Source organism: Megalopta genalis, chromosome 2 (assembly GCF_051020955.1).
Source record: "Megalopta genalis isolate 19385.01 chromosome 2, iyMegGena1_principal, whole genome shotgun sequence".
Lineage (NCBI taxonomy): Eukaryota > Metazoa > Arthropoda > Insecta > Hymenoptera > Halictidae > Megalopta > Megalopta genalis.
This window is the reverse complement of record NC_135014.1, coordinates 34,921,318-34,946,207: the sequence shown is the minus strand read 5'-3', so window position 1 is coordinate 34,946,207 and position 24,890 is coordinate 34,921,318. Positions and strand designations below refer to the sequence as shown.

Genomic DNA, 24,890 nt, shown 5'->3' with positions numbered 1-24,890 from the left:
ACGCGAACGTTCTAATGATTAAAGCGACAGAGAAAGAGACGCGTCTTTCTCTGCCACTTTAATTTTTCCCCCGGTGATAAGGTGCAATGCGAATGATCTTCAAGTGCGATTGGCCGGGGAGCAAACAATGCAACAACGTAAACAATGAGGGGGTGATAAGCGATAAGAAACCGGGAAGTTTGCGCGAACTCTCGTTAATATGTGCAATCTCGGTGCCCGCTGTATTAAATACAACAAAGCAAGGCGAATGGACTGTAATAACATCGATGATTCTTCCGTAATATCAAGAGGCAAGTGCAACATCGTAATCACGACGATTCCTAACTTTCTTCGTTCTATTCGAGCAGCCAGTCAAGCGAGAATAATTGCAGATGATTGTGCAACGAACTCCAAAGCATTGCCAGCACGTCATCGATATTTAAATTGGCAGATTTTTCTTTTCGAAAATCGCAAGCAAATAAATTTCCATGTAAAACTATGTAAAACGCGCTTAAGCGGTGTGCAAATCAGTCGATGAAGTTTCAAGAAAAACTGTCAATGTCAACGTTTTATCAGCGAATTGCTATCGCTGTCATTAATTTAACACTTTGTCCGTCCTGTCACCTATACGCGCGCGACGGAATTATTCACTCAGATATAAAAATTCATGTTTTACGCTAATCTATATTTTCTAATTAGAATAAGACTCGCAAAAAAAAAGCAATGCGGAGATGAAGTTAAATTAGTGACTGAGGTTCGAGAGTAACTATCAATCAATACGCAAACTACGTTAATAGAAATAATAAGTGCAATTACATTACATAAGAACGATAACTGCAATCGTTACGTTCCGCATCATTCACAATTACATAATCATTATGCTGGCTGAGAATCTTTGACGCTTGGAAGTTGGAGAATCGCACGTGTGTTATCTTATCACGACGGCAACGAGGTGACCGGCGAAACCTGACCATTGCTCGCAAGCAGTTTTTGCTGTTTACCTTCTCGAGAACATACGCGAATCATTATGCCTTGATCCTCTACTCTTGTATCTCAAGAGATCGTCGATACTGTCGTGTCATCCACACGTGACGTAATAATTACTTAGAGGCAAGGTGTCATCGTTAGCGATCATCAGGAATTTTTTCTCGAATAATTGGCAGACTCTTTTCTATAATTAAACATCTCGTTTATAAATACATAAATTATACAATCTGTGTTTATATTTTTGTTCGAAAATCTGAAAAAGTGCCACAACGTCAAATTTTCAAAAAATTATTTAAGATTCTGTTCGTATAGGTGACTCTATCTGAACAGGTTTTTCTCAATATAATCCTTTTGTATATAAACATTTATTATACGTTTGTATACTGTACGTACATTAAAGCAAGGTTTTTCTTTAAAAGGAAATCATTGATTCTCGTCAGAAAAAGTTCCTGAAAATTACGTTTACGACTGCCGTTTACTGTGCAACCGCAAAGATTGTCCAATCTACATAAACAAACGATTCCAACTGCGATACGGTAGCCGCGTGTTAACCGACAACAATGACGATCCCTTACCACCTGCAATTTTTCCATTTCAATGATTTCCCGAATACGTGAACTTTTTGTGAAATACTCGATAGATATTCGGTCCCGTGGTATTGTTTTGCGACACTTCGGGCGAGATGATGTCGACGGACAGATGCACGAAACGACAACACGGTGTCTCCGACGATAACACACAAATTCGAGGAAGTCTCGGCGCACAGAGGGAAACACTCCCTTTTTGTAGTGGACAGAAACTATGGGAAATGTTCGAAGGTTCGGCGAAAACAGCGAGAACAACGATTCGACCGGCGATTCGGTGTACAACAAAATTCTCAGAGAGCTAGGTTCACTGACCTACGACGTAGTCCGATTGCTTCATCATGGCTGATTGCGACGAATCCATAATCTCCCTGGTGCCGGTTGCGGCTGCGTCCTCGCCTCGCCCGATTCTAACCCCCGAGCCGAGGATATTGTCTTCGGACAGAGATGACAGCTGGTGGTGCTCGTGTTCTGTCTTTAGGATCACCGCCGACGTGGCTGGAAAATCGAGAAACAAAACTAGTTAGCGAACGAACCGGTGAAAACAATTTTCGTGCCGAATCAATGAGCCGCTGGGAATGTTTCGTTTGATCCTCGGCACGATCTAATTATGAAAGTTCACTTGTTTTCGGTTTTAAACACAAACAACCCTCGGATTCGAAAGTTGCAGAAATTGCAACGACCCTTCCACTTTTTTTAACGAGAAAGGACTTAGAGGAATTATTTTCCGCGTTTTTGGATATAATTCTAACTCCTGAATCGTGCCTTTCTTACATGACAATTTATATTTATTACGTATCTGCTTTTCTTCAACGATTATTAAATAAAAAGGCAATTGGTTGAACGAAAGTGTGGAAAGATAAAATAAGTGAAAACACTGTAGGGTCATCTCTGATGCAGTTTATCTTTAACGTAGCAAACGATAAAATACTGGATCTCGTGATCTCGTTTCCTGTTATTTTTAGTTACCAAGTATGTGAAATATCGAGTAAAATAAGCAAAAGTTTTATCTGTTGCTGAGATGCATTTCGAAGGTCAAGGTATCGGTAATTCGAATAAAAATGCTAGTCTTTAGCGATACAGTGTTATTGATAATTCGTATCTGAGTGACGAATATAAAAAAAATTACTGATAACGCGAATCGCGGTGATAAAGATTTCGTAGAATTTTGTACTGATTTCGTAATCACCGGATTGCGGATTTTATGCGTTTGCGACAAAAATGAGTACACAAAATTTAAAACAATGAGTGGATTACAAGAATTTTCTTTCTGTATCGGAGATCTGCAAACTAACAATCACTCTAGTTCTTGTGATTATGCGTTACTCTAATTCAATACCGAGATATGTCTAAATAATGAAGTTTTAAGGAAAGTGCGTTCAAAGTATTATTTTCTCGATAATAATTTGGTTTTCGAAAATAATGAACTGTTATTTTCACTAAATACTGTACTAATACTATATTGAAAAAAATAAAATAAATATAAAAAAATATAATTTAAAAAAATCTATATAAATCTTTCGTTTTACACGTTTAAAGATATGTCGGTATTGTATTATCCACGCAATACTATTTGGCATAAAATAGTAGAGTATCTCAAAATCACGCTTTTTTTTAAAAATTGCTCATTATTGAATTAGAGCAGCGACATTTCTAGCATTTCTCTGCGCGCACTAAAACAATAGAGAGCAGATAACACGCGTGTAATTACATGTTTCCATCGGAGACAATATTGTTATTCAAGAAGCAAAATAAAAAACGGGAGCGTCCTACTTTTGGAACAGAATACCCCGGGCACTGTGCACGAGAGGAGTGCATTTCACCGGGAACGTTAAAATAACCGAGTGCGCGGTAGCGTCATACGCAAAATGATCCACGGTAAAAGCCGGGAACGTTGAAAACTGCATAAGTACCGAAAAACGGGTGAAACCGACAATTAGCGGAGCGTGAATAATTTTCGCAAGTTCCGCACTGCCGGCGTAATGTTCCACGGGGGCGCGTAAAAAAGTCCCTTCGTTTCGGAACGGCACCAGGATGTCCGTAAAAAAAGGGCATAAACTCGTCCGGGAAAAAGAACCTGTATTTTTCAAATTTCTTCCTAACGTTCTGCAATAACAGCCGGGTAACGGGTTGCAGTTTATTTCTGCGCTGACGTGACGCAATTACGTGGAACTGAATTTTTTTCGGGCGTTTCACGACGGCGACTCGGTGCCGCGCGATGGCAACGTTCGCTCGTTTCTGTAATAAAACCGTAGAACATCGGACAGGATTATGGTGGTGCGATGAAATCATTTTGAAATTAAAGACGGTGCATTGCCGAATAAGAGGAAAATGCTTTTAAACAACGACGAACAACATATTCGGGGAAAAATTTCACTCATTTACACGAAGTGTTTAATGTTTCATGTCCAATGTTCGTTGTTCAATGTTGAATGTTTAATATTTAGTATTTAATGATCAGTGTCGAGTATCCAATGTTTAATGTTTAATGCGCGGATTATACCCATTCGAATGTACATAAATGCATAATTAGTTCGTGCGAGGTCACAGGTTGCCAGGGGATAGATCACATAATTTGATCGTCCAGAAAAAAACGACAACGAATTAATAAATCAATCGGAACGTCTGATCTTTAAACGTGGTGAACGATACGTCAGAAACATCGATATTCAGAGTCGACTTCAATCAACGTTTTCACGGTCAAGATATAGTTTCCACCTTTTCCTTTGATCTTTCTCGTATTCCGCAAGATCTCGAGGTTCAAGGCGAAGAAAGCCTCGTCGTTCTATCTAGATTCTATGAAAAGTTGTGCGATTTTGTCAGCGACCGACCGTTCCCACAGCGCGGCCCACGTAAAATATACGATCCGGATTGCGAAGCGGCTTCTGTTTTTAGGGCCGCTCCCCTCCGATAATCTCCGAACCAATTCGGTCGTAAAATACGTTTACGATCCCGTCGATCGGCGTTTCGTATTCCCCGCAAGCCAGCACGCGACCGGCGACGGGTCTTCGAGCGTTTTAGCTTCGAAATCTGCGAGCAGTTCGAACGGCTTCGAGCTGGAGACGAGACTGTTCGAGCAGACGGGAGAGCAGCCCCGAGCTAGAGGCTTGCTTGAATCATTTCAATGTTTGAATTGCCCTGAATGCTACCTTTGTCCCGCTTTCCCACAGTCGCCGAGCCCTTAAGTTGTCGCGTCTGACTCCTGCCAGCACGGACTGAGCAAACACGTCATTCACTTTAATTAACACATTCACTTGCCGCGTGTGTTATTTAATATATTTATTAAATCTATGATCCGTTCAGCCGAGGATTTTTCAGACGAACGGAAGAACTGAGGAACTCGGGAACTGAGAAGTCATTTAGCTAAATTGAACTAAATAAAATATTTCAAATATAAGCCATAGTATCTAAAATATATTTAAATATAAACTAGAGTATCTAAAATATATTTAAATATAAATCAAAGTATCTGAAATATATTTAAGTAAAAGTATATAAAATTTATATTTAAATACATTTTAGATACTCTTATTTATATTTAAATACATTTCAGATACTCTGGCTTATATTTAAATTCATTTTAAATAATCTGGCTCATATTTAAATACATTTCAGACACTCTGGTTTATATTTAAATACATTTTAAATACTCCGACTTATATTTGAAATATTTTATTTATTTCGATTTAATCTTTTCCCGTTCTTGCCGCAAAATTTTGTCTAAGTGGATGAACTGCTTCTTGAGAGAATCTCGTGATTCTTGCATCTATTTTGCGAGCGTTGCGAATCCAGCACGTGTTTGAATGTGATCGAGAGGTTTGAACAGGTTTCGCACTATCCTCGATCGTTTCGTTTGCCGAAGACGCGAGGATTATGCGAGGAAGTGTGTACGCAGCCGCGGCGATGGTAACGACTCTATTAATGTAGTCGCATCATTTATGCAAAATAGATAGTCGCTGAATTTGTTAATACTGATCGTCGAGCGATAAGAACTTCGCTTACGTATCTACACTCGACCAACCGCCGTATCGGAGTTGTTTTTTAACGGATTCGTGAAAATCGAAGGTTTCGAGTCGTCAAAGGCTACTTACACGTTTATTTATTCCATCACTGGTTTCTTCGCGAAGCGTTGAAAATAATCTGACACGCGTTGTCCTAATAATAACAATCTGCGGTCTGGAACGTTGACAGTGGTTCTTTTTTTTTCATCGAAAGACTGGCTTGGGAAGACGCCAATGCTCGCAGTCCAGACGAAACCATACGAAAACCGCGTTGCTAATGTGTTTATCGTCTAAAGTATGTCTGCTAAATCCTCCGATGCAATAAAGAGCATTTAAGCGATCGGAAAGCGAAAATGTTTGAAACCAACGCGTCTCGGCCACTTCTGCTACTTTTTCGATTCTAATTCCCACTCGTTCGTACGGCACAATCGCGAGATAAGTTTCCCGAAATCGTCGGATCACTTGTCGTTAGTCGGCAAATAATAATTGTTCTTCAATTAACTGTAGGTTCTTTCATTAATGAAATTGTTATCTCGAGGGGAACACTGTTCTTAGTCACAGCGCGAGGTTGTCCACGTTCGCTGACGACTAACTAGCGAGCTGCGAGGCCAAATTCAACAACGCCGACTGTTGTTACCATCTTCGAGATGTTTCCACGAAGACACGCGCTCTTATCGAATTCAAGGCAGGAACGGAAACAGACCAGTTTACGAGCCCGCGACACGTCGATAAGCCGCAAATTTATTACCCCGCTATCGCTAACTTACGTATGTGCGTTAAATCGCCGTGTCGCGATGATAATTTGCACGGGCCGGTGACGCATTGCGTTCGAAATAATGGCGGAATCGGATCCATAAATACGGTAGATAATATTTTAGGAGATGTCGACGCGACACAAACCGGATTCGCAGTGCCTACACAACTCGTGGCGTTACAGTAAAATTCCACGGTAATCGAAACGGCTCGAGGGAAGCATCGAATCCGCTCGGAATTACGCGGATACAATAATTCACAGGTTTGGTTAAAAATGGAATGGAAATAATAGTGTATCTGGCGTCGAGGATTAGAGAATAATGCAATCATTCTAAACGGATGAAATTGTCAAAGAATTCCAATCTCAACATTTTGAGCGTATTAAGGCATATTGACGCGGTTGTTCGTAAACGATATAATCGTTTATTCTACAGAATAATCGCGTTAAAACGTCCGTACATATTAAACGAGAAAGCTGACGGACACGAGTATCGATTAACAAAAGGCGAACCAAGAAGGAACACAATCGCGCCACATAACGTAATCACTAGACTGCGGACTTTTATGGAAAATAAAAGCATCAGTTCTTTATAATCATTTCAATAGATTCAAAATAATACATTGATATTTTCCAGTTTCTTCTGATTTCTCTGGTACTTCAAATTGCAGCAACGCAATTTTGCCATAAGTTCAGAAAAACCGCGATCCAGTAATTACTAATTACGTGAGACAATATTAATGGACAAGGTCAGTTATCGAACCGATACGTTTCCCGGCACATTGTGATTTAATCACTCGTGGAATTGTACGCGAAGTGGCGGAGCAAGCGTATATACAAGTACAAAGTCGACTGACGGTGACTCGGCGAACGGTTCTAATTGAACAGAAGAAACAATTAAATGCGAAGGATCTTCGCGAAGAGAATCTCAGTCTCCCGCGAGACGGTCGCGGCGTTTGTGCACCGGTGTTTCTTGAAAGAGGTGAACGCAAAACAACGGTCATCGTGCCGCGCCGTTGCAAAAAACCCGGCGCTGTATTTACCGTTTTCTAGCAGCGCGGTTTAAATGCGTTCCGTTGAAAAACTAGTGAAATACGAGCGCTTGCTGATAGCCCGGTCTCGTAAAAGGCAGGAGAGATTCTAGTTTTGCAGAACGTAGTCAAAATTGTCGGAGAATTCTGACGCGGCGTTTGTTCGTAAATAAGGGTGATGGAGTCAGTTACCGTGGGGTAGGTCGATTGCTGTACCTTTTGTTTACGTTCAAGCATAATTAATTTTATATTTATCGAATAAGACGTATCACATTTTTTTTTATTTAAATTCAATTAACCGTTTATTTGTTAAAATTAAACATCTGAAAAACGGAAGTCTTTCTCCTAACATTTAAAGAATATTTGATACTTTTGTCATCGGGAAAATTTATTTCGACGAAAGAAACTTTGTAAATTTACCTCGAACAGTACTTAAGAAATGTCGATTAAATTGCTAAAATTGTGTTTAGTAGCGAAAACTCCCGAAGATTATTAGCAGTGCGCAGTAATTGGCTCGTTTAACCTGGATAAATGTAATATACAGTTTACAGCGACGCTAATGATTCGTTCTTTGAATTTCTCCGACGGCGATAACCGTGATTCCATTACCCTTAATTTCGCAGATATCGATTCATCCTTATCCCGGGCAATTCCTCGATAATCGAACTTTTCCGCCCTATCGAACAGTAATTGACCCAGTTACAGCGATATTTTCCCGTCGCACCTCTATCGATCCGCATTTATCAGCAGCTAATTGAAACGCCGTATTATCGGTTGCTAATTTAACGCATCACGATTTACGCGAATCGAAGTATCTATGTACAAATGACACGCTGCGCCCGTCACGTTCAACTGTTTATTCGCACGGTTGGATGAACTTCAAACGTATTTTGGATCGAGCTGCTGAACACCGATTACTGACATCTTGACAGATCATCGTTGATAACCTGACCCCGCGAGTTCCCGTTGTTGTACACTGCACTCTGGTTAATGTCTGTCTGTTTATTTTCCCACCAATTTATTACTTTAATTTATCGCTTCTGTGCACACTGCCGCCAGAATATTTCGGACTTCCTTCACCCTTCTGTTCACAATCGTAGTATGAATAATATATCGAATGAATTCTTCGGATAAAATTGTATTCGAACAATATATCGAATAAATTTTTCGAATAAAATTGTATTCGAACAATATATCGAACGAATTTTTCAAATAAAATTGTATTTGAATAAAACATAATGAATGAATTCTTCGAATAAAATTGTATTCGAATAAAACATGCTGAATGAATTCTTCGAATAAAATTGTATTCGAATAAAACATGCTGAATGAATTCTTCGAATAAAATTGTATTCGAATAAAACATATTGAATGAATTCTTCGAATAAAATTGTATTCGAACAATATATCAAATGAATTCTCCGAATAAAATTGTATTTGAATAAAACATATTGAATGAATTCTTCGAATGAAATTATATTCGAATAAAACATATTAAATGAATTCTTCGAATAAAATTGTATTCAAATAATATATCGAATAAATTCTTCGAATAAAATTGTATTCGAATAACATATCGATCGAATTCTTCGAATAAAGTATGCCGAACTCTACGGTACAGTAATATTATACTAAATTAGAAGCATCTAAACAGTGGTGCACGCAAATACCGAATAAATTGTGAAAGGAAATTTGCATGCACCGATAGAAACGCATTGATAATCGGGGTCGTTCCAAGAAACAAAACTGCTGCAACGTCAGTAAATTGTGCCAGCATTTGCTATTTCGCAAGAAGAAGAAAGAATTTGATTCCCGGCATTGTAATTCTAAACACATCCATGATAAAACAATCGAATGCATTCGATCTCATGGTCGCTTGCCGGAGCATTAGACACGAGCAGCGTACCCTTGCGAAATCTGCTGTTATCAACTGAATAACAGCGGCAATTCGATGACCGATACGAGAGCGAGGCTAAAAAGAATGAAACTCGATTGCGTGAGAATCGAACGATCCGTTATCGCTTCTGAATGTGGGAAGATTTTGATGAAGCATGCTGATCTACCACGGGTCACCGGTCATCGCTGCTCCGTTCTACAATTATCGTTACACGATTCACGTTGGCAGCACGCGCCGTTCACGTTCCGTTCGCTCCGGGACGACCCGAATGGAAAAGAAAAGCTCTTCTTGCTCGAACTCGCGAAAAATCGTTCAATGGAACGAGCTCCGCTACGTTTTTGCTCGAACGAACACTAGTCGGCGCGTTAACCCTTCCACGTCTGAAGAAAAAGGTCTCGAGCTGATTTTCAGACAAGTCGACGGGATACTCGTTTCGGAACGTCATCGTTTCTAGAAAAGTATTTTCGGTTCGCTGTTCCAATTTTTTTGCAATTTTTACAACTGTTCGAACATTTCTTTCCTATTGCTAAAGATCGCTGAAACTTATTCTATGTTATCTTATTTTATTCTTACGATTTAGTTTTATCTTATTTTATTTCTCGTGTGCAGCTTATTTTATTTATTTGTCTAGCATCATTGGGCCAAATGCTTATGGTAATAGAATAATAATAACTCTATTAATATATATATATATATATATATATATATATTTCTAAGTGATGATAATAATAGTAACAACGAAATAATAATAAAATTATAGGGCAGTTGCAATTTCAAATAGCGTAATAATTGAAAGCATTTTACATTTTTCGTGAAAAATCCTGAAGTTTCTATCAGGAAACTACGGATCGATATTACTTATCGAGCAATCAGCACACTGATCTTTGGACTTGCCGGGGGAAAGCAGATAAGGAGTCAGAAAATGAGTAGTGCTCCGATAAAACTCGCAATTGTGCACCAAGTGAAACGATCCGATCGAATCGTTGCGAGATTCGAGCGATAAACGTTTCCGCGGCGAGGCGTTGCGCGAACATTGTTTTCAAAGAACGTGGAAAAGTGGAGCTGCAATTTCAAGCTGGTGTGCCTGCGACGCCGCTATCAGGACTTATTTTGGCGAAACCAGAATGAAAACAGATCTCTCGCGGTTGAATGAAATCTTATCGTGCGACGGCTACGGGCAGATTACGCTGAACGTTCTTGTTTTCGAACGTTCCCGACCCAGCGAACTCTTGCTTCGCCGGATCCAATTTGGTCGAGAATTTCGAAAACAACAAACAATTAGAATTTATGTACCCCTCTCTCGCAAATAATGATTTTCTTATCGCGAAATTCGAGGATCGCTGGATGCAGCGTGGAAGGTGTGCGCCTCGACCAGCGACACTTTGGCCTTTGGTCATCGTTCAATCAGCCGCAATTGTCGGTAACCCTCTAATTCACTTTAATCCTTGAGCGATCGCACGGTCGAGATGCCACTTGCAGGGCCGAATGGCTCCTCGAGTGCGACGCAAAATTGTTTCGGGGAATGCAGAGTGGTCCGGAGATCGGTCATTCTTGGCCAAAAGTCAGGATTCCGTCGAATTCTACTGGAACTTCGTAATTCAGGGTTTCCGAGGCCGCCGATAACGAGTCCGCAGCCGAAAATTTGCAATTCAAAACGGCGGCTCCCAATTTCATAAAAAGTACACCGGTAGCTTCTCCAAACTTATAAAAGAATGCGCAGTGACTCCTCCGAATTCATAAAAACTCGTCGCGGACGCGTACAATCGGTCGTAGAAAATTCGCGACGTTCGTAAAAAATACTTGTGCACTTTACAATTGGATGACTCGACGGAATTGCTATGCATTTTGTCGATTTTCGGAAAACTACCTCAAAGATTATCGTTGCTCGTTATCGTAAGAGCATTTTAACGTTGAATGCCACGTTTGTTATTCTTTTGTGCCAAACGAAAGACCGTTACATTATTTTTAAAGGCGGGCATTCAGGTGAAATTGAACCATTAGTAACCTTTCCGATAAAATTTTCAAAATATGCATTTTGATAGCATTTTTTACGCTGGGTTGAATCACGTGCGATTTATTTCGCCAACAGATTTGTTTGACAATAAACAATTTTTTCTTTTAGGACAAAAATATTCGACTAAAAAGAATTCATTCGTACGCATTCGTATCTCGATAAATTTTTATTTATTCCATATTTATATTTATTCGATAGTGTCGAATAAAATTGCATTCGTTTTCATTTCATATCAGTCATCCGAATAAAGTTCTGTCCAACACCGATAGGCACATAGACGGCCATAATGCCAATAATTATCACTAAAATTGAAATAACACGAACAATAACAATGATATCGAGCTGAAATTTGTACTGCAGTTTGTGTACACGATGTCGACGAGAATTGGCTACGGATTTTTCAATTCGATTTTCTTTTGCATAAAAACAAGATCTTCTCATTGCCAAAAAATTCAGTTGCTAGAATAATTCGCACGTAATTCGAATCAGCGCAAAAGAATGCTGTTTCCAAAATTTTATCTATAAAGTTACCGATAGTTTTTTTCGCCTGACAACCCTCCCGTAACCTGCCAGAATCATTCCGACCGAGGACCTGCATTTTCGTGGAAACAGAGTTGAGTGCTCTACAATCACGTTTTCGCGAAATCTAGCAGAAAGATAAATGCAGCGAGGTTCGTCGAGGGCTTTTATTCCCGGGACGTGGTTACGTCCTCGCGATGCATAATCCACCATAGTTTCCGCGCTGAATATTCAAACTGCGACTTCAACCACTCGGTCGTGTTTGGAACAGCCGGGGCGTGGATGCCGAACATTTAAATTTCAAAAAACAATGGATTTTCGTCGCGCCGAAGTGAAAGCAACGATTGCCGGCGATGCCGAAGCTCGGCGCAACGGGCGCTCCTCAACCTAGTTTCGCACTTTCTAGCTCGAGAAAACGAGAACTAATTGCCGGTATCAGTCTCTCGGCTCGCCTCGAGTCCTTAGCGAGTCTGTTTCGGCGACTCCCAGATGACTTCCGGCCGCTCTTATCGCGAGGATCCGAGCACGGTGCGAAAATCGCGATCTCGTAACTGCATTGTGTTCGCAACAGCCTTGACGATTACCGTTGCCATGGGATTGCAATAGTAATCGCTGATGTCTTGTTCGCGGCCACTCAATGACTCTATTTGTTGTGCGCGAAGAATGAGTTTGTGCATAGAAATGACTTTATTCGCGGAATCGCGGCGATCCGCTGCTTTGGAAACGATTCTATGCTGATGAAATCTTTTTTACAAAGCCATTCATGTAATGTTGGCATGCATAGCAATGCGCATGCTGCTAATAATGGAATTATTACGGGTTTTATATATGTATTATTTTAATTATAGATTATAATATATATTATTATAACATTACAGTATATATTATTATAATATTATAATATATATTATTATATTATATATTATTATGACATTATAATATATATTATTACATTATATATTATTATATTATATATTATTATAATATAAAAACTTTACAAAATCGAAATAAATTCGATTTTCTCACTTTAATGAAGCAATGTACGCCAGTTACTATTATTGCTTGTTCAAATGACAATGAAAAACAAGAGACTCTCGTTATGTAACGTATTTACATGAACCCGGATCGAAGACTTAAAAAATGCAATACGCGAATCTCGGTGACCGGTATGCATATTGAACATTTCATTGAAATTTTGCTCGGCAGGTCAACCCGAGCTACAATTACCATTACGAATGGTAATTCGCTCGGATAGGAATATTCGATTAGCGTTTGTTCGATGATCGTTTCGAGAGACGCAAGGACGCCCATGATCGACGTAGCGAATTGATGCGAGTCCCGCGGACCGATTCACGAGAATAGATATACGAGCGGCGAAAAAGACGCTGAAAATTGCGTCACGCGGGCAAAACGCAGAAACTAATTTTAGCAGTCGGCTGCTGATCGGGGTCGGCGCGATATTACAACATTCCGTCGCGTCGGTGAAAAGGACGCCAGGATAAAAGAATCAGGAGCAAGATCGCGCAGAACTTCGACTGCGTTGCATCAGTCACGTAGACCGCGTGCAGAGAGAAAGACTTCTTGGCGCTGGGAATTGCAAGGTCGATGACGCGTTGCGTCGAGATAGATCGCTGGAAATCGACGACGAAAGACGACGGGAAAAGGGCACGCGCGCGCCTGCGGAAATTGTAAACGAGACGAGCCCGATATCTTGCGGACGGGCGATCGATTTTTTTGGGATAGGTTCCAGATAATCGCCCCTCCCTCTGTTTGCTCTTCGCCGCCTAAAGTGACAATTTTATCGATTGGGAAGGTGACTTTCGAGTTATTGTAGATATAGTCGCTCAGGAATATATACGACACTTAACTTTTAAAACATTCGACCAAATAACATGAATTTTTTTGGAATATTAGAGTGTCCAGTTTACCAAACGATCGCCGAAAAAAATTGCAGAAATGGAGATCCATTGAAATGTCAAGAACCAATTTAAAAAACTCACATTTTTTAGCATTTTTATCTGAGTGAATAAGTGAATTTTAAACATTGCATTCTGTAGATGCTCTCAATTAAAAATCTTGCAACTTTATCGTCGTTTATGTCATCATTTATATCATTGATTTATCATTGATTTACCGGTAGCATTATGCTCGGTAAATGATCTGAAATGGCACAAAATAACAAAAGATCTAAGCTCGATTCGTTTGCTTGACCAACTATTTATTGAGGCAAGAGATGCCGGAAAGATCGTCGAGCGTAAAATCGATTTGTAACCGACGAGTTCAAGTTTATCGCTCGAGCGAAACTTTGCGAGGACCGTTCAGAAATGATCTTCGAAGACGCCGATAAATTCCCGGATTCGATTCTTGAACGAACGAATGGAAGTCTAGCCGTGTAATAGCGCATCCAATTGAACAGATGAGTTATTTGTTCGTCGCGTCATCTTCCCGTCGATTTATCTCAGTGAACTATTAATCCAACGAAGTTCCGAAACTGCAGCGGTGAAACTTCGTTCGACGAAGTCGAAGTATCCAACTATCCAACGAATTTTTCAGGAGCTTCTTCCTAGACAATGATTTACCGAGCTATTTTCCGGATAACTTATCAAAGTCTCGGTCGAACAAGTATCCTTTCCTCGACGAATTTTCCGAAAGTAATTTTCCAATCTCGGGCCAAATAGGGTAGTGGAACCGGTTATTGTGGCGTGACCAATTGTTGTGCTTTCGTTATGTTTCCCGGCATAATTAATTTTATATTTATTGTACTGGTCATATTCAATTTTTTTTCAGTCAAAGATAAATAATATAGAAGAATAAAAAAAATTTCATATATTCAAACCTATCGAGGTTTAAAAGCGACTAAGGAGTGTTGTCTTATAATACTTTTTTACAAGAAAGAATTTATTCTAATTTTTTAGAATTTAGAATTTAGTATTATATATGCAATCATTTCTAGCTTTATGACTCCGATAAGTATAAAATAATTTCACATAGAAATATTTCAATTTAAAATATTAAATACTTAATTAAATGACAAGCGTAGAGTTAAAATATCAGAATCAATTAATCAATTTACACAGAACCCCACGCTATCTAGATACGACGAATCTAAATTTTAAAATCGCTCAAAAATAATCACAAGTCATGATGGAGAAATTGCATCGAAAAACATGAAATTTAACAAATAAACGTTCAATGTTGAAAATTGTTCGTGCGACGTTCTCTATAATTTTCCTTTATCTTAGAACATATTCAGTTTAATTCGAATAGAAAATCATCTCTGTATCTCATTTCTGTCAAAAGTTCTACGATTTTGACACAGACCTGGTCATTTTTCTCCGCTGTTTGCCGGTGCAATTATCAGAAACGTTCGAATGGAATTCCTGTGCACAGTGTCACGTGTGCTATGCCAGCTGAGCACGAATCCGATCGATGGAAGTCTAGTCAATTGTCGCTTTCGGTTGTTGGATGAAGCGATTCGCGAAATTCGGGATCACCTGAACCCGAGCGTTCTCGATCAAATTTTCGCGAATTACGCGAACGGTGCACGTGCGCCGGTAACGCAATCACCACCAGAACATTTTCGTCCGGGCTGAGAATCGCGTCGCTGGTACACGTGATTCTGTGCAATGACGCTGATTGCACGTTCTGCGGCAAGTATAAATAATTCGATTAATATGACCGCTGCACGGATCGCTTGGGAAGCGCGTGCGTGTTCGCGTCGTTCAAGAGATCTCCTCGTTGAGGAAGCTGCTGTCATTCTTGGTTTTTCCTCAAAATTCCTTTTCCGCGTACGTAGAAGCGTCTCCGACAGTTAGACTTCATTACGAAATCCAGAAATTTTAATTATCTTAGCGAAGTTTCGAAGCTTTTAACATAAATTATAAGTTTCTAGAAACCAGCTGAAACTATTAACCCGAGAATGTGGGACTTTTTACAATTACGCTGACTACGGTTAAGCAACCGCAGAGAGCCACGAGAGAAAGAAAATTTCTGTTTTCTGCGTGGCTACACTGACACGTATACAGGGTGTTTCGTTTAACTGAGTACAGTCGTAGTAAGACGATGTATGGCCTGATTTAAAAGAATATTTCAAATTGGCCTTGAAATATTCTCCATCATTGTATGAATGAAAAAATTGTTCATGCTATGTAAGACAGCTTGTTATATTGAACAGCTTCTGTTTAAACATTTTTTTCGTAGCTTCAACCCCTTTTTGGGATATTTCTGTACTGTACTCAGTTAGACGAAACACTCTGTACACATGTATGAATCCGTGCAATAAAAGATATGGATTTACAATTAAAGGAATGATGCAATTGTTAACTGCACATGCACTGATGCATTTAAAAAAAAAATCTAAGGATATACGGACGTAGTGTGTTGTTCGAGCTGTTTACCTTCCTCCTTTGGCATTTTTTCGTGAATGCATTGATAACGGAGTTATAACAATGGGAATATTTAATTTACTTGAACTTTGTACGATTTTCATAATAATGTTTGCTTGAATGAGGAAGTTCATCTAAATATTTCTCACGGAAACTTTTTTATAATAACAGGAATTATGAAGGAAAAATCGAATTGGAAGGTTTCCTCTGAGCCTGTTGTAGTTTAGAAATAATAAATAAATGAACAAAAACATGCGCCCTCCCCAGTCTTTAAAGCAGTCGCATATTAACTGTGAAAGAATGATTGTGAACTAAATCAATCGAAGAAAACATTGATTAACATTCAATGAATTTTCAGGATAAATTTATACCTTGATAAGCAAACGCGTCAACGCAACCAAATTATACAACCGCGAATAGATTTCATTTAGCAGGCTATTTCTATCGTGCGCTTCGTCAATAGAGAGACGTCAAACGATCTGAATAATTGATGAGAAAAACTGCATTCGGCGGTGTTTGGAGCGTTCCTTTCGAGCGAAAAACGACATTGAAAGCGTCTCGTTATTCTCGGCAAACAGGAAGCAATTGCGCTGGCAGAAAATGTTCGATATATCTGTGTCTGCAAGAAAAAACTTCGGAAGTCACAAATAAACAAAAAAATTTCAGTTAATGCATTTATCGACTGGAATGGAATTTACGCATTTATTAGAAAGAAAACCATCGTGGAAACAAATTCCATAGACTGAAGAAAATCGTGTAATTTGAGATTCGGCTGACACGAAACATCGGTGATCGGAATTTCAAGCGACAATATCTCGAAAGTTAAAACATGCGACTCGCGGCGTTTTTCTTCGGATATTTGATTCTTCTCGCGGATATTTGATGCGAAACGTTCTCAACGACGCGACGTAATTATTGCGCAAATAATCACATAATATAGCAGTGCGAGCTTTTCCATATAGCGTTCCATTGTTACTGAACAGTTGCGGAAACAAAAGACTCGCTTGCCCTCGAGCATAGAAACCTTCAATTGTTTCCACAAATGTTAAGATGCGTTCACGTATCTTTTCAAGAAGCATGGTCTAGAGATTTAGCCGACCGTGTATTGCTTAACGTAATGCAATGCGATCGATGAGTGACATATCATCCGCTGTCCCAAAAGTTCTTCAACGTGCAACATCGTAATCATCTTTACGAATATACGCCACGATTTCGCAAGCAATTAATTCGGCTTCGAATTGCACCAGCACGACGGTTTGAAACGCGAACGAAGCTTTCGGGACAGCGATTTCTAAGATCGGCTTAGAACTGGTATAATCGCGAGAGATTCTAAGGGCGCGAGACGTGAATCAACCGTGACACTCACTTATCAGGTTCCTGAAGGTGTCGGTGAATATTCGTATCATGGTGGAGGATCGGCGAGAAGCTCCTTTCACGGTCTCCTCTTCCCGTTACAAACGAATTCGTCGTGTTTCCGCGGGCTCTGTCAGCTGCCGCATGCCACCATAACGCGTTCCTGCACGACACTTTCGTTAAAATCGCACAGCTCCCGCTGCTCCTCGAACTATACTACTATAGCATCAGTGGGCCCGCGCGTTCGAACGACTCGCGGAGTCTCTCCCCGAAAGCCTCTCCTCTCCTCTCCTCTCGTCTCTTCTCCGCCACCGTCTCGCCACGCTTCGCGATCCTTCCTCCTATTCTCTCGTTTCGCCGCGATCTATATATCCGTCTTTACCTCGAATCGCGAACACGAGTCTCTCTGTGCCCTTCCCCGTCACCTATTGGAAGCAACTTCCCGTCGGATTTACCCGCTCGAGCTGATCCTTCAATTGGATCCCGGGTCTCTGCGACTTCGCTACCCGACTAATCCTCCCAAGCCAAGGATTTATTATCTCGATCAATCGATCGTTCGAGCTAGAAGGAGAGAGAGCGAGAGAGAGGTGCACAGCTCTTTTTATCCCGGATCGCTCGGTTGCTTCGAGAATTATTAGTCTTTCTTTCGTTCTAACGAAAATATGACACCGTTCGAGTCTTTGATCCTTCAGAAGCCCTTCGAGTCTACGGAGTTTACACCCTTGGGAGATCTCAACGTGCAATTCAGCAACAATTCTAAACGCAGAAGCAAATATTGAATCGTCGGTGCCGAACGAGACGAGATCCTGCGAAGGTGTCCTCTCAACGTCCACCCTTCAGAAAGGCACACAGCTCGAAGACGTCGCTGACAGACCTCTCCACTTTGGCGAACTATCAAGCACTACTCCTTGAAATCGTCGACGAACGACAGCACGGGCTCATATATCGAGAAGCGCGGTCTCCGAACGACTGCCGATAGCACTTCTTCTTCTCCAGGGATCTACCGGAACACGAATGACTGTGTTCCTCGCGACTGTCTTCGCTCGGACACGGATCGAACGATCTCCGAGGAGCGAGAATCGTGACAGCGGCACCGGAAGTGTAGTAGCGGCTATCGAGCGACGGGATCGATAGAAGCCGAACTGTATCAACGTCGGAGTGACGGATCCTCGAAGACTAGCGGAGCGGAGCGGACAAACTGAGCGGGATCGCCGCGATTTCATCGGCTTTATTATCGGCGGGAGACGCGTGGCACCGCGGAGCTACGCCTCTGCTCGTCTGCGACGCCCTTTGACCCCGGCGAGCGCAGCGAAAAAAGGGGCGCGTTGAGGAGTCAGAGAGAAAACGAGCGGGTTCCCGGCCGTTATCTGTTATCAGTTGTCTTCGCGCGATGCATCGACCTCGGCCCGCCTTTGTGCGGACGCAGTCGCCGATGCGATCTTCCCCCTGCAACCCGACTCCAGGGAAATTGTTATCCGCGAGGAAGTTGGAAGACTCTGGACCGAACAGCCTCCGCTCGATGAACAGAGTCGGCGGAAGCGGAAAAATGATCGCGATTCTTCGCCGAGGTAGGGAGAAATGTTCAACCCTTCGCACTCGGTAGATTTCTCCGATGACGAATGCATGCGAACACTCTTTAAAACGGTAGAACCTTTTCGAAACTGACTTGAATTCATTTTGGACGACGGAAGAACTAGCCTATTACACAATGATTATAATTCTTTTCTAAATTTTCCTATTAGTCGAAATGACGAAAGGAATAAAGAAAATGTAAACCCCTTTCATTTCATTATTTCTTCTGTAACAACGGGTTTCTTCTAAACGTATACATGAACGAATAAATAAATGAAAGGTATGAAAGAAATAATTTAGTGTCGCCGTATCGGCGACATTCGAGTGCAAAGGGTTAAACAAGAAGAGAGAGACAGAGAGATCCAAGGAGATCTTTGCGATTTACGCAAATTCTAAACTCGAATGAAACGGATTCTGTTTCGAAAAAGTGCACAGTACATTCAGACCAGCGAAACTCGCCGTGGTATATTTATTGGACCGATTAAACTCTGAAATTTCGATTCTAATAGATCGATGGGCCAATATCGACGATACGCGCAACGAATGAGAGTCAGTTTTTGATTAAGCATCCGTGCACTTCGATCGGCGGTCATTCGAACCGGATCCCGTGCCGGAATGAATAATGCAGCTTCCAACGGCGAAGATAATGAATGTCCCGAGACATCTGGATTTTCTTTCTGCACATTATCGCGAGTCCTAGAACGCGCAAAACGTTCAGCGTGATTCCGTACAATGTTTCTTTTATTCCTGCGAGGCGTGCTGCGACGCGTCCGCTTCTACGTGTAATCTCGTACGGCGAGAGAGATAGCCGAGAATCTCGGGTACATTAAAGAAGAATTTACTCTGGGCCTTTAATGGATTCTGGGGAAACAGTTTGTGCCACTTTGTGGGGATCGCTGTGTATAATTTCGCGAAATTACATCGGACGTTTCAAGCTCGTTGGACTGTCTTGTTCTTCTGGAAGTTCCGCCGTTCTGCTGCTCCGGAGGAAATGGTGTTCTCATTAAGAAGGCGACGTTCAATACGAACTGACAGCCTTCCAGTCACTCGAGACTCCTAATTCCAACTTTTCCCGGTGCTCGAGGTATTAAGGAAGAACTCCGCCACACGGCGGAGAAAGAACCGATTCATTTGCGACGACCGGGGCACGGAACAGCGTGGAAGAAGGATAATCCTACCGGTTTTTAATGAAACAGCTGACGACGAGCTGAAAGAGCATCCTGTGCAATCAACTGCGATGTGCGGCGCATTTCGCGCTAGAAAGTATGTAACCGGTTTTTCCTACGAACTCCAAAATTATACTGCGAAGGAAACGACTGCTACCGTCGTTTCACCTATTTTCCGTCGATTTGGAAATCTAGAGGTTTTCGGTGTTGCAAAATTCGATCAGAAATATTTCTGAGCTCCGAAATGGAACGTTTCAGAGCCTTCGAATGAATGACCGGAGAAGTTTAGGCGACTGTTTCGAGCTGCACGGGAAATCGAAATCGAGGCCGGAAGATGTTTCGAAAACAGTATGGAAGATCTCTGGACCCGTCGTTGAAATTGATAAGAGTGCAACGACGCCACCAACGCGACGAATAAACGCGCCGGGCGTCATGGATGACGAAGACGACCCTGAGCTAACAACGCCACATGGCCTATCCTTATCCCCGCTTTCTTGCTTTTACACACGTTCGACGTTCTTTATACTGGCAGCGCTTCCAAGAACACCTCTCGCTGCTGAAAAATCGGCTCCGATCGATCCGGTTACGAAACCCTCGCCCAGTTCCGTCAAAATCAAAAGATCGTCGAACCAACCCCTGCGGTACCTGCGATCGAACGTCAACCCTGCACAGACACCTTGTTATCGTTTCCAGACCAAAACGATCTTATTTCGTCAGTTTAACGTTCACCTTCGATCTTCATTGTCAAACTCCTGCGTGGATAAGACAATTGCTACCAAAATAATGTTAAATCGACCCTTGCGAGGTCTTCTACACTCTTCAATAATTTCAATAAATTCTACCAGGTCTCTATCTACGCTCATCAATAATTTACGCTACTAAAATTACCGTTTTTCTACTATTTTTATCCGCCGTAAGATGGATAACCGTCGTAAAATCGCCATTTAAAGGCGACGACTGTAAACGCTAGGCTTACGGAACCCGACGAAATGACGGATGACAAACTTTTTAACTTACAATTGTTCAGACTGTGTAAAGACAACCTCATTTTACTCGTACAAAACCGGAATAAATGTGTTATCGTACTTTGTTGAACTAATTGTAAAACAGCCGCTCTTAGTGGTCCGTAAATCTAGCGTTAAAAGCGAACAAATTTTGTAGCAAAACAAACTCTTTACGGTCGCGCTTCATGCGATAAACATTTCTTAGGGCCATATGTTCGAGGCTTGGCCTTGCAGCGCGACGATCGCGCGTCGCGTCGATCAACAAGGCTCGTCTGTTCGGAGTATTTAAAGAGAAAGACCGAAGAACAAAGCGGCGAAGCGAGCGAGAGAGACAGAGAGCGAGGGAGAAAGAGGTAGAGAGGAAACGTCTCCTTCGAACGTGCCGTTCTCCGGACGGCTTTTGTATGCCCACTGTGCAACAGTCTTTTTTCGGAGCGACGCGCGGTATCCGGAAACAGGGTTTCCATAGCGCGACAAGAAATTTTCCAGTACCTGATGGTGTTCTCCTCGGTCGAACCGTGGCCGTCCTATTCTACTGTGCCTGCGAACGTGTTCCCCTGTTCCCCTGCGGCGGCTGAGTCCCGTGGGTCCCTCGCATCTGAGCCACCTCCTTTCGTTTTCGCCGAACAAAGGGCTAATGTTCTCCTTTGTCCGGGAAGAGCATGGGTCTTGGCCACACGTTGGCCTCGAGAGGATCCCGCTGGCGCGCGCGCGCGAGTTTCGTGATTCCCGCGGACTATTTTGGTCGGCCGGATTCAAGGACCGATATCGGATCGGCGTTTATTTTACTCCCGGCAGACTCTTTGGCTCCGTTCCGCGATCATTCTCGAAAATACTTGCTCGACCACCGGCGAATTCTACTTCGGAATCGTTTTGTCCACATAGACGCATACGAGCTTTCTCTCTTTCTCTCAATTATTCATCGAATCGAGCCAGCGGTAGCACGGTCGCCACGGTTTCTACGGTCGCAACACCGTGACCGAGACAGCTGTCCCTACCGGGTGTCAACGTCCTCGGGCCCTTTTCGGGCGAGCGGGACCGAGCAGATCAGATTCCTGCCCTCGAGCCGACTTTTCTCGTCAGTCTGGCCAACTCCATCGAGAGCTGTCCGGTCAGTTCGAATTCGCTTGCACCACGCAACGTGGTTGGTATCGTTCGCGAATTACCCGGAGACCGCACCTGGAGGGAACAAAGGATCAGTCCTGGTCCCGTCGCATTGTCCTGATCTCCGAACGCGAGGTGTCTCGGGCTCGGTTCGATATCGAATTATCGAGCCACGCAGGCTGCCAACCGAGAGACACCGCTCTATTCCATAGAGGCTGCACGAGCAGGTACACTGTCGACCGAACGGAATCGCGGCCGAATGATCCTCCTGTCCAGGATCGCGAGCAGACCGTTGCCGATGCTGGCTGCTAGCTCGTATTCCCTCGGGAGCCCGGTCTCGCGTTTGTTCCTCTTCTCCTCACGATATCGCGCGTGCGTCGTGGAGCGTAATCGCGAGGCGTGCGTGCGTGAACGTGAAATACGGCGACGCGAGCTCTCCATTGATAAAAAGCTGTGGCGATAAGACGGCAAGAGTCGCGTGGTCCCGCTATCAGAAACGCCGACGACGACTGGAGGAACGGCGTTCCCTACCTCGGCCCGCGGTCGACCAACGGCTCGGGGAGCCTCCGTGGTGAGGGCAGAACGACGGTGACGGGGAGAGACAGAGCACGACACAGGTGGGGGGACAAACAGGGCCAACCCCACCCTGACACGCAGCACCGAGAGCTCAACCCCCTACCTACGCCCACGCGCACAGGATCAAAACACGCTGGCCTCTTTCGACCCGACGAATCCTGCCACCGATGATCAAACATATTCTTTAGGATTTTCTTCACGATTTTCTCGCGATTTTTTCGCGACGTTTTCAAGAATTTTTCACGAATTTTTGGTCGTCGATTGGATGCCGGAGAGCCATGGGGGTGGTTTTCTGTTGCGGAGGATTTTATTTGGATAGTCTTGGTAGAGGCGAGATCATTTTCGAGCGTCTTAGCGAATCGATGAATTTTGGGCTATCTCTCTGGATTAATTTATGTCGAAGCATCCCATTGGACTAATTTATTTAAAAGCTTCTAAATAAATTTATTCATTTTCACGCGCGTTATACTAGACAGACTTAAATTTTCAGCATCTCCTCAAACTAATTTATTCCGATGCATCGTACTGGACTGATATATTTTGGAGAGTTCAATTAGATTAATTTATCCTGAAGTACCCCGATGGACTAATTTATTTGGGAGCACCTTGCTGGATTAATTTATTCGAGTTCAACTTCGCGCACCCATTTATTTTTCGAGCATCCCACTGGATTAATTTATTTTAAAGCATCTCGGCGGACTAATTTATTTTAAAGCATCTCGGCGGACTAATTTATTTGAAAGCTTCTGGCTAAATTCGTTTGTTTTGAGGCATGTTACTAGAGATTGGGTTTACTTTAGAGTTTCATTTTGGAGCATTGCACTAAACTGATTATATTTTGGAAAATTCCATTAGACTGATTTATCTTGAAACACCTCGAGGAACTAATTTATTTTGGAGCTTTTTAAGGCATCTTATTAGCACTAGATTTACGGAGCTCAAAAAAACAGCTGTTTTATATTAGTTTACAAAAGTAACAATAAGATTTCGAACAGGTGCTATTGTAATATTTTCCGTAAGTAACGTATAAATTGAATAAATAACTCATAAATGTATCTTTACGACATGAATAATCGTGAGTTAAAATATTAGTGACCCGTCATTTCGACGGATTCCGTAAATCTAGCGTTAAACTGATTATTTAATCTGGAATATCTTGTTAAATTTCCACATTTTGAAGAATTTGATCAACCTGATTTATTTTAAAATAGAATAATGTATTCTCGAGAATCCTATCGAACTATAATTTGTCTTGGAGAATTTCGAATGTAGGTCACTCAAGAGTTTCGTTTCTGAATTACGAAATGTGGCTAGGTCACTGCGCAAAACACTGGACGGCGTCGCGCTATCTTATCGTTATTTAAAAAATATCTTCCACGTTCGGGCGTCTTTCTAAAGACATTGTCGCGTTAATCCTGCAGAATGTTAAACATTCGGCCGTACAAGGCGCAGAGCAGTTATTCTTACGTTCAGAATGTTAAACAGGAATTATCGCCATTAATATTAATCAGGCGTCAAACCGATGCGACAACACCGTCGGCATATATTAGTCTCCTGAACTTCCGAGATCGGTGCGGCCGTGTCTCGTAACGCGTGTTACTCTCTTTGAAAAATCTCCAGAAGAAAAATCAATATTTGTCGACCTATCGCTGATATTTCCTGGAGGAGCATGCTACATTTCGTCGCTCCGTTTCAGCCGGTTATACGGAACCGAACGTAAAATCTTTCTAGACACTCACCGACTAAGCTATGAAAAACGATATTTTAAGAATATTTTAAGGATATTTTAAGAATATTTTAAGAATATTTTAACCCTATTTTAAGAATACTTTGACAATATTTTAATAAACAAAAGAAAACAAATTCTTAAACGTTCAACGATTTAACAGAATTGTTTTTTGACGATTCATTTTGTACTTCCATTTTCCTAAAAACTCCAAGCTTCCGTTCGTCCATATTATTTTTTC

General features: G+C 41.8%; 1 protein-coding gene across 1 annotated transcript in view; it reads right to left on the bottom strand.

The window, feature by feature from the left end:
* Positions 1-24,890, bottom strand: part of LOC117225537 (uncharacterized) — a 48,096-nt gene that overhangs the window by 2,084 nt on the left and 21,122 nt on the right. Inside the window, exon 7 of the mRNA XM_033479181.2 lies at positions 1,866-2,048. Within this exon, the coding sequence (XP_033335072.1) occupies positions 1,866-2,048 (183 nt within the window). The remainder of the gene's footprint in view (positions 1-1,865; positions 2,049-24,890) is intronic.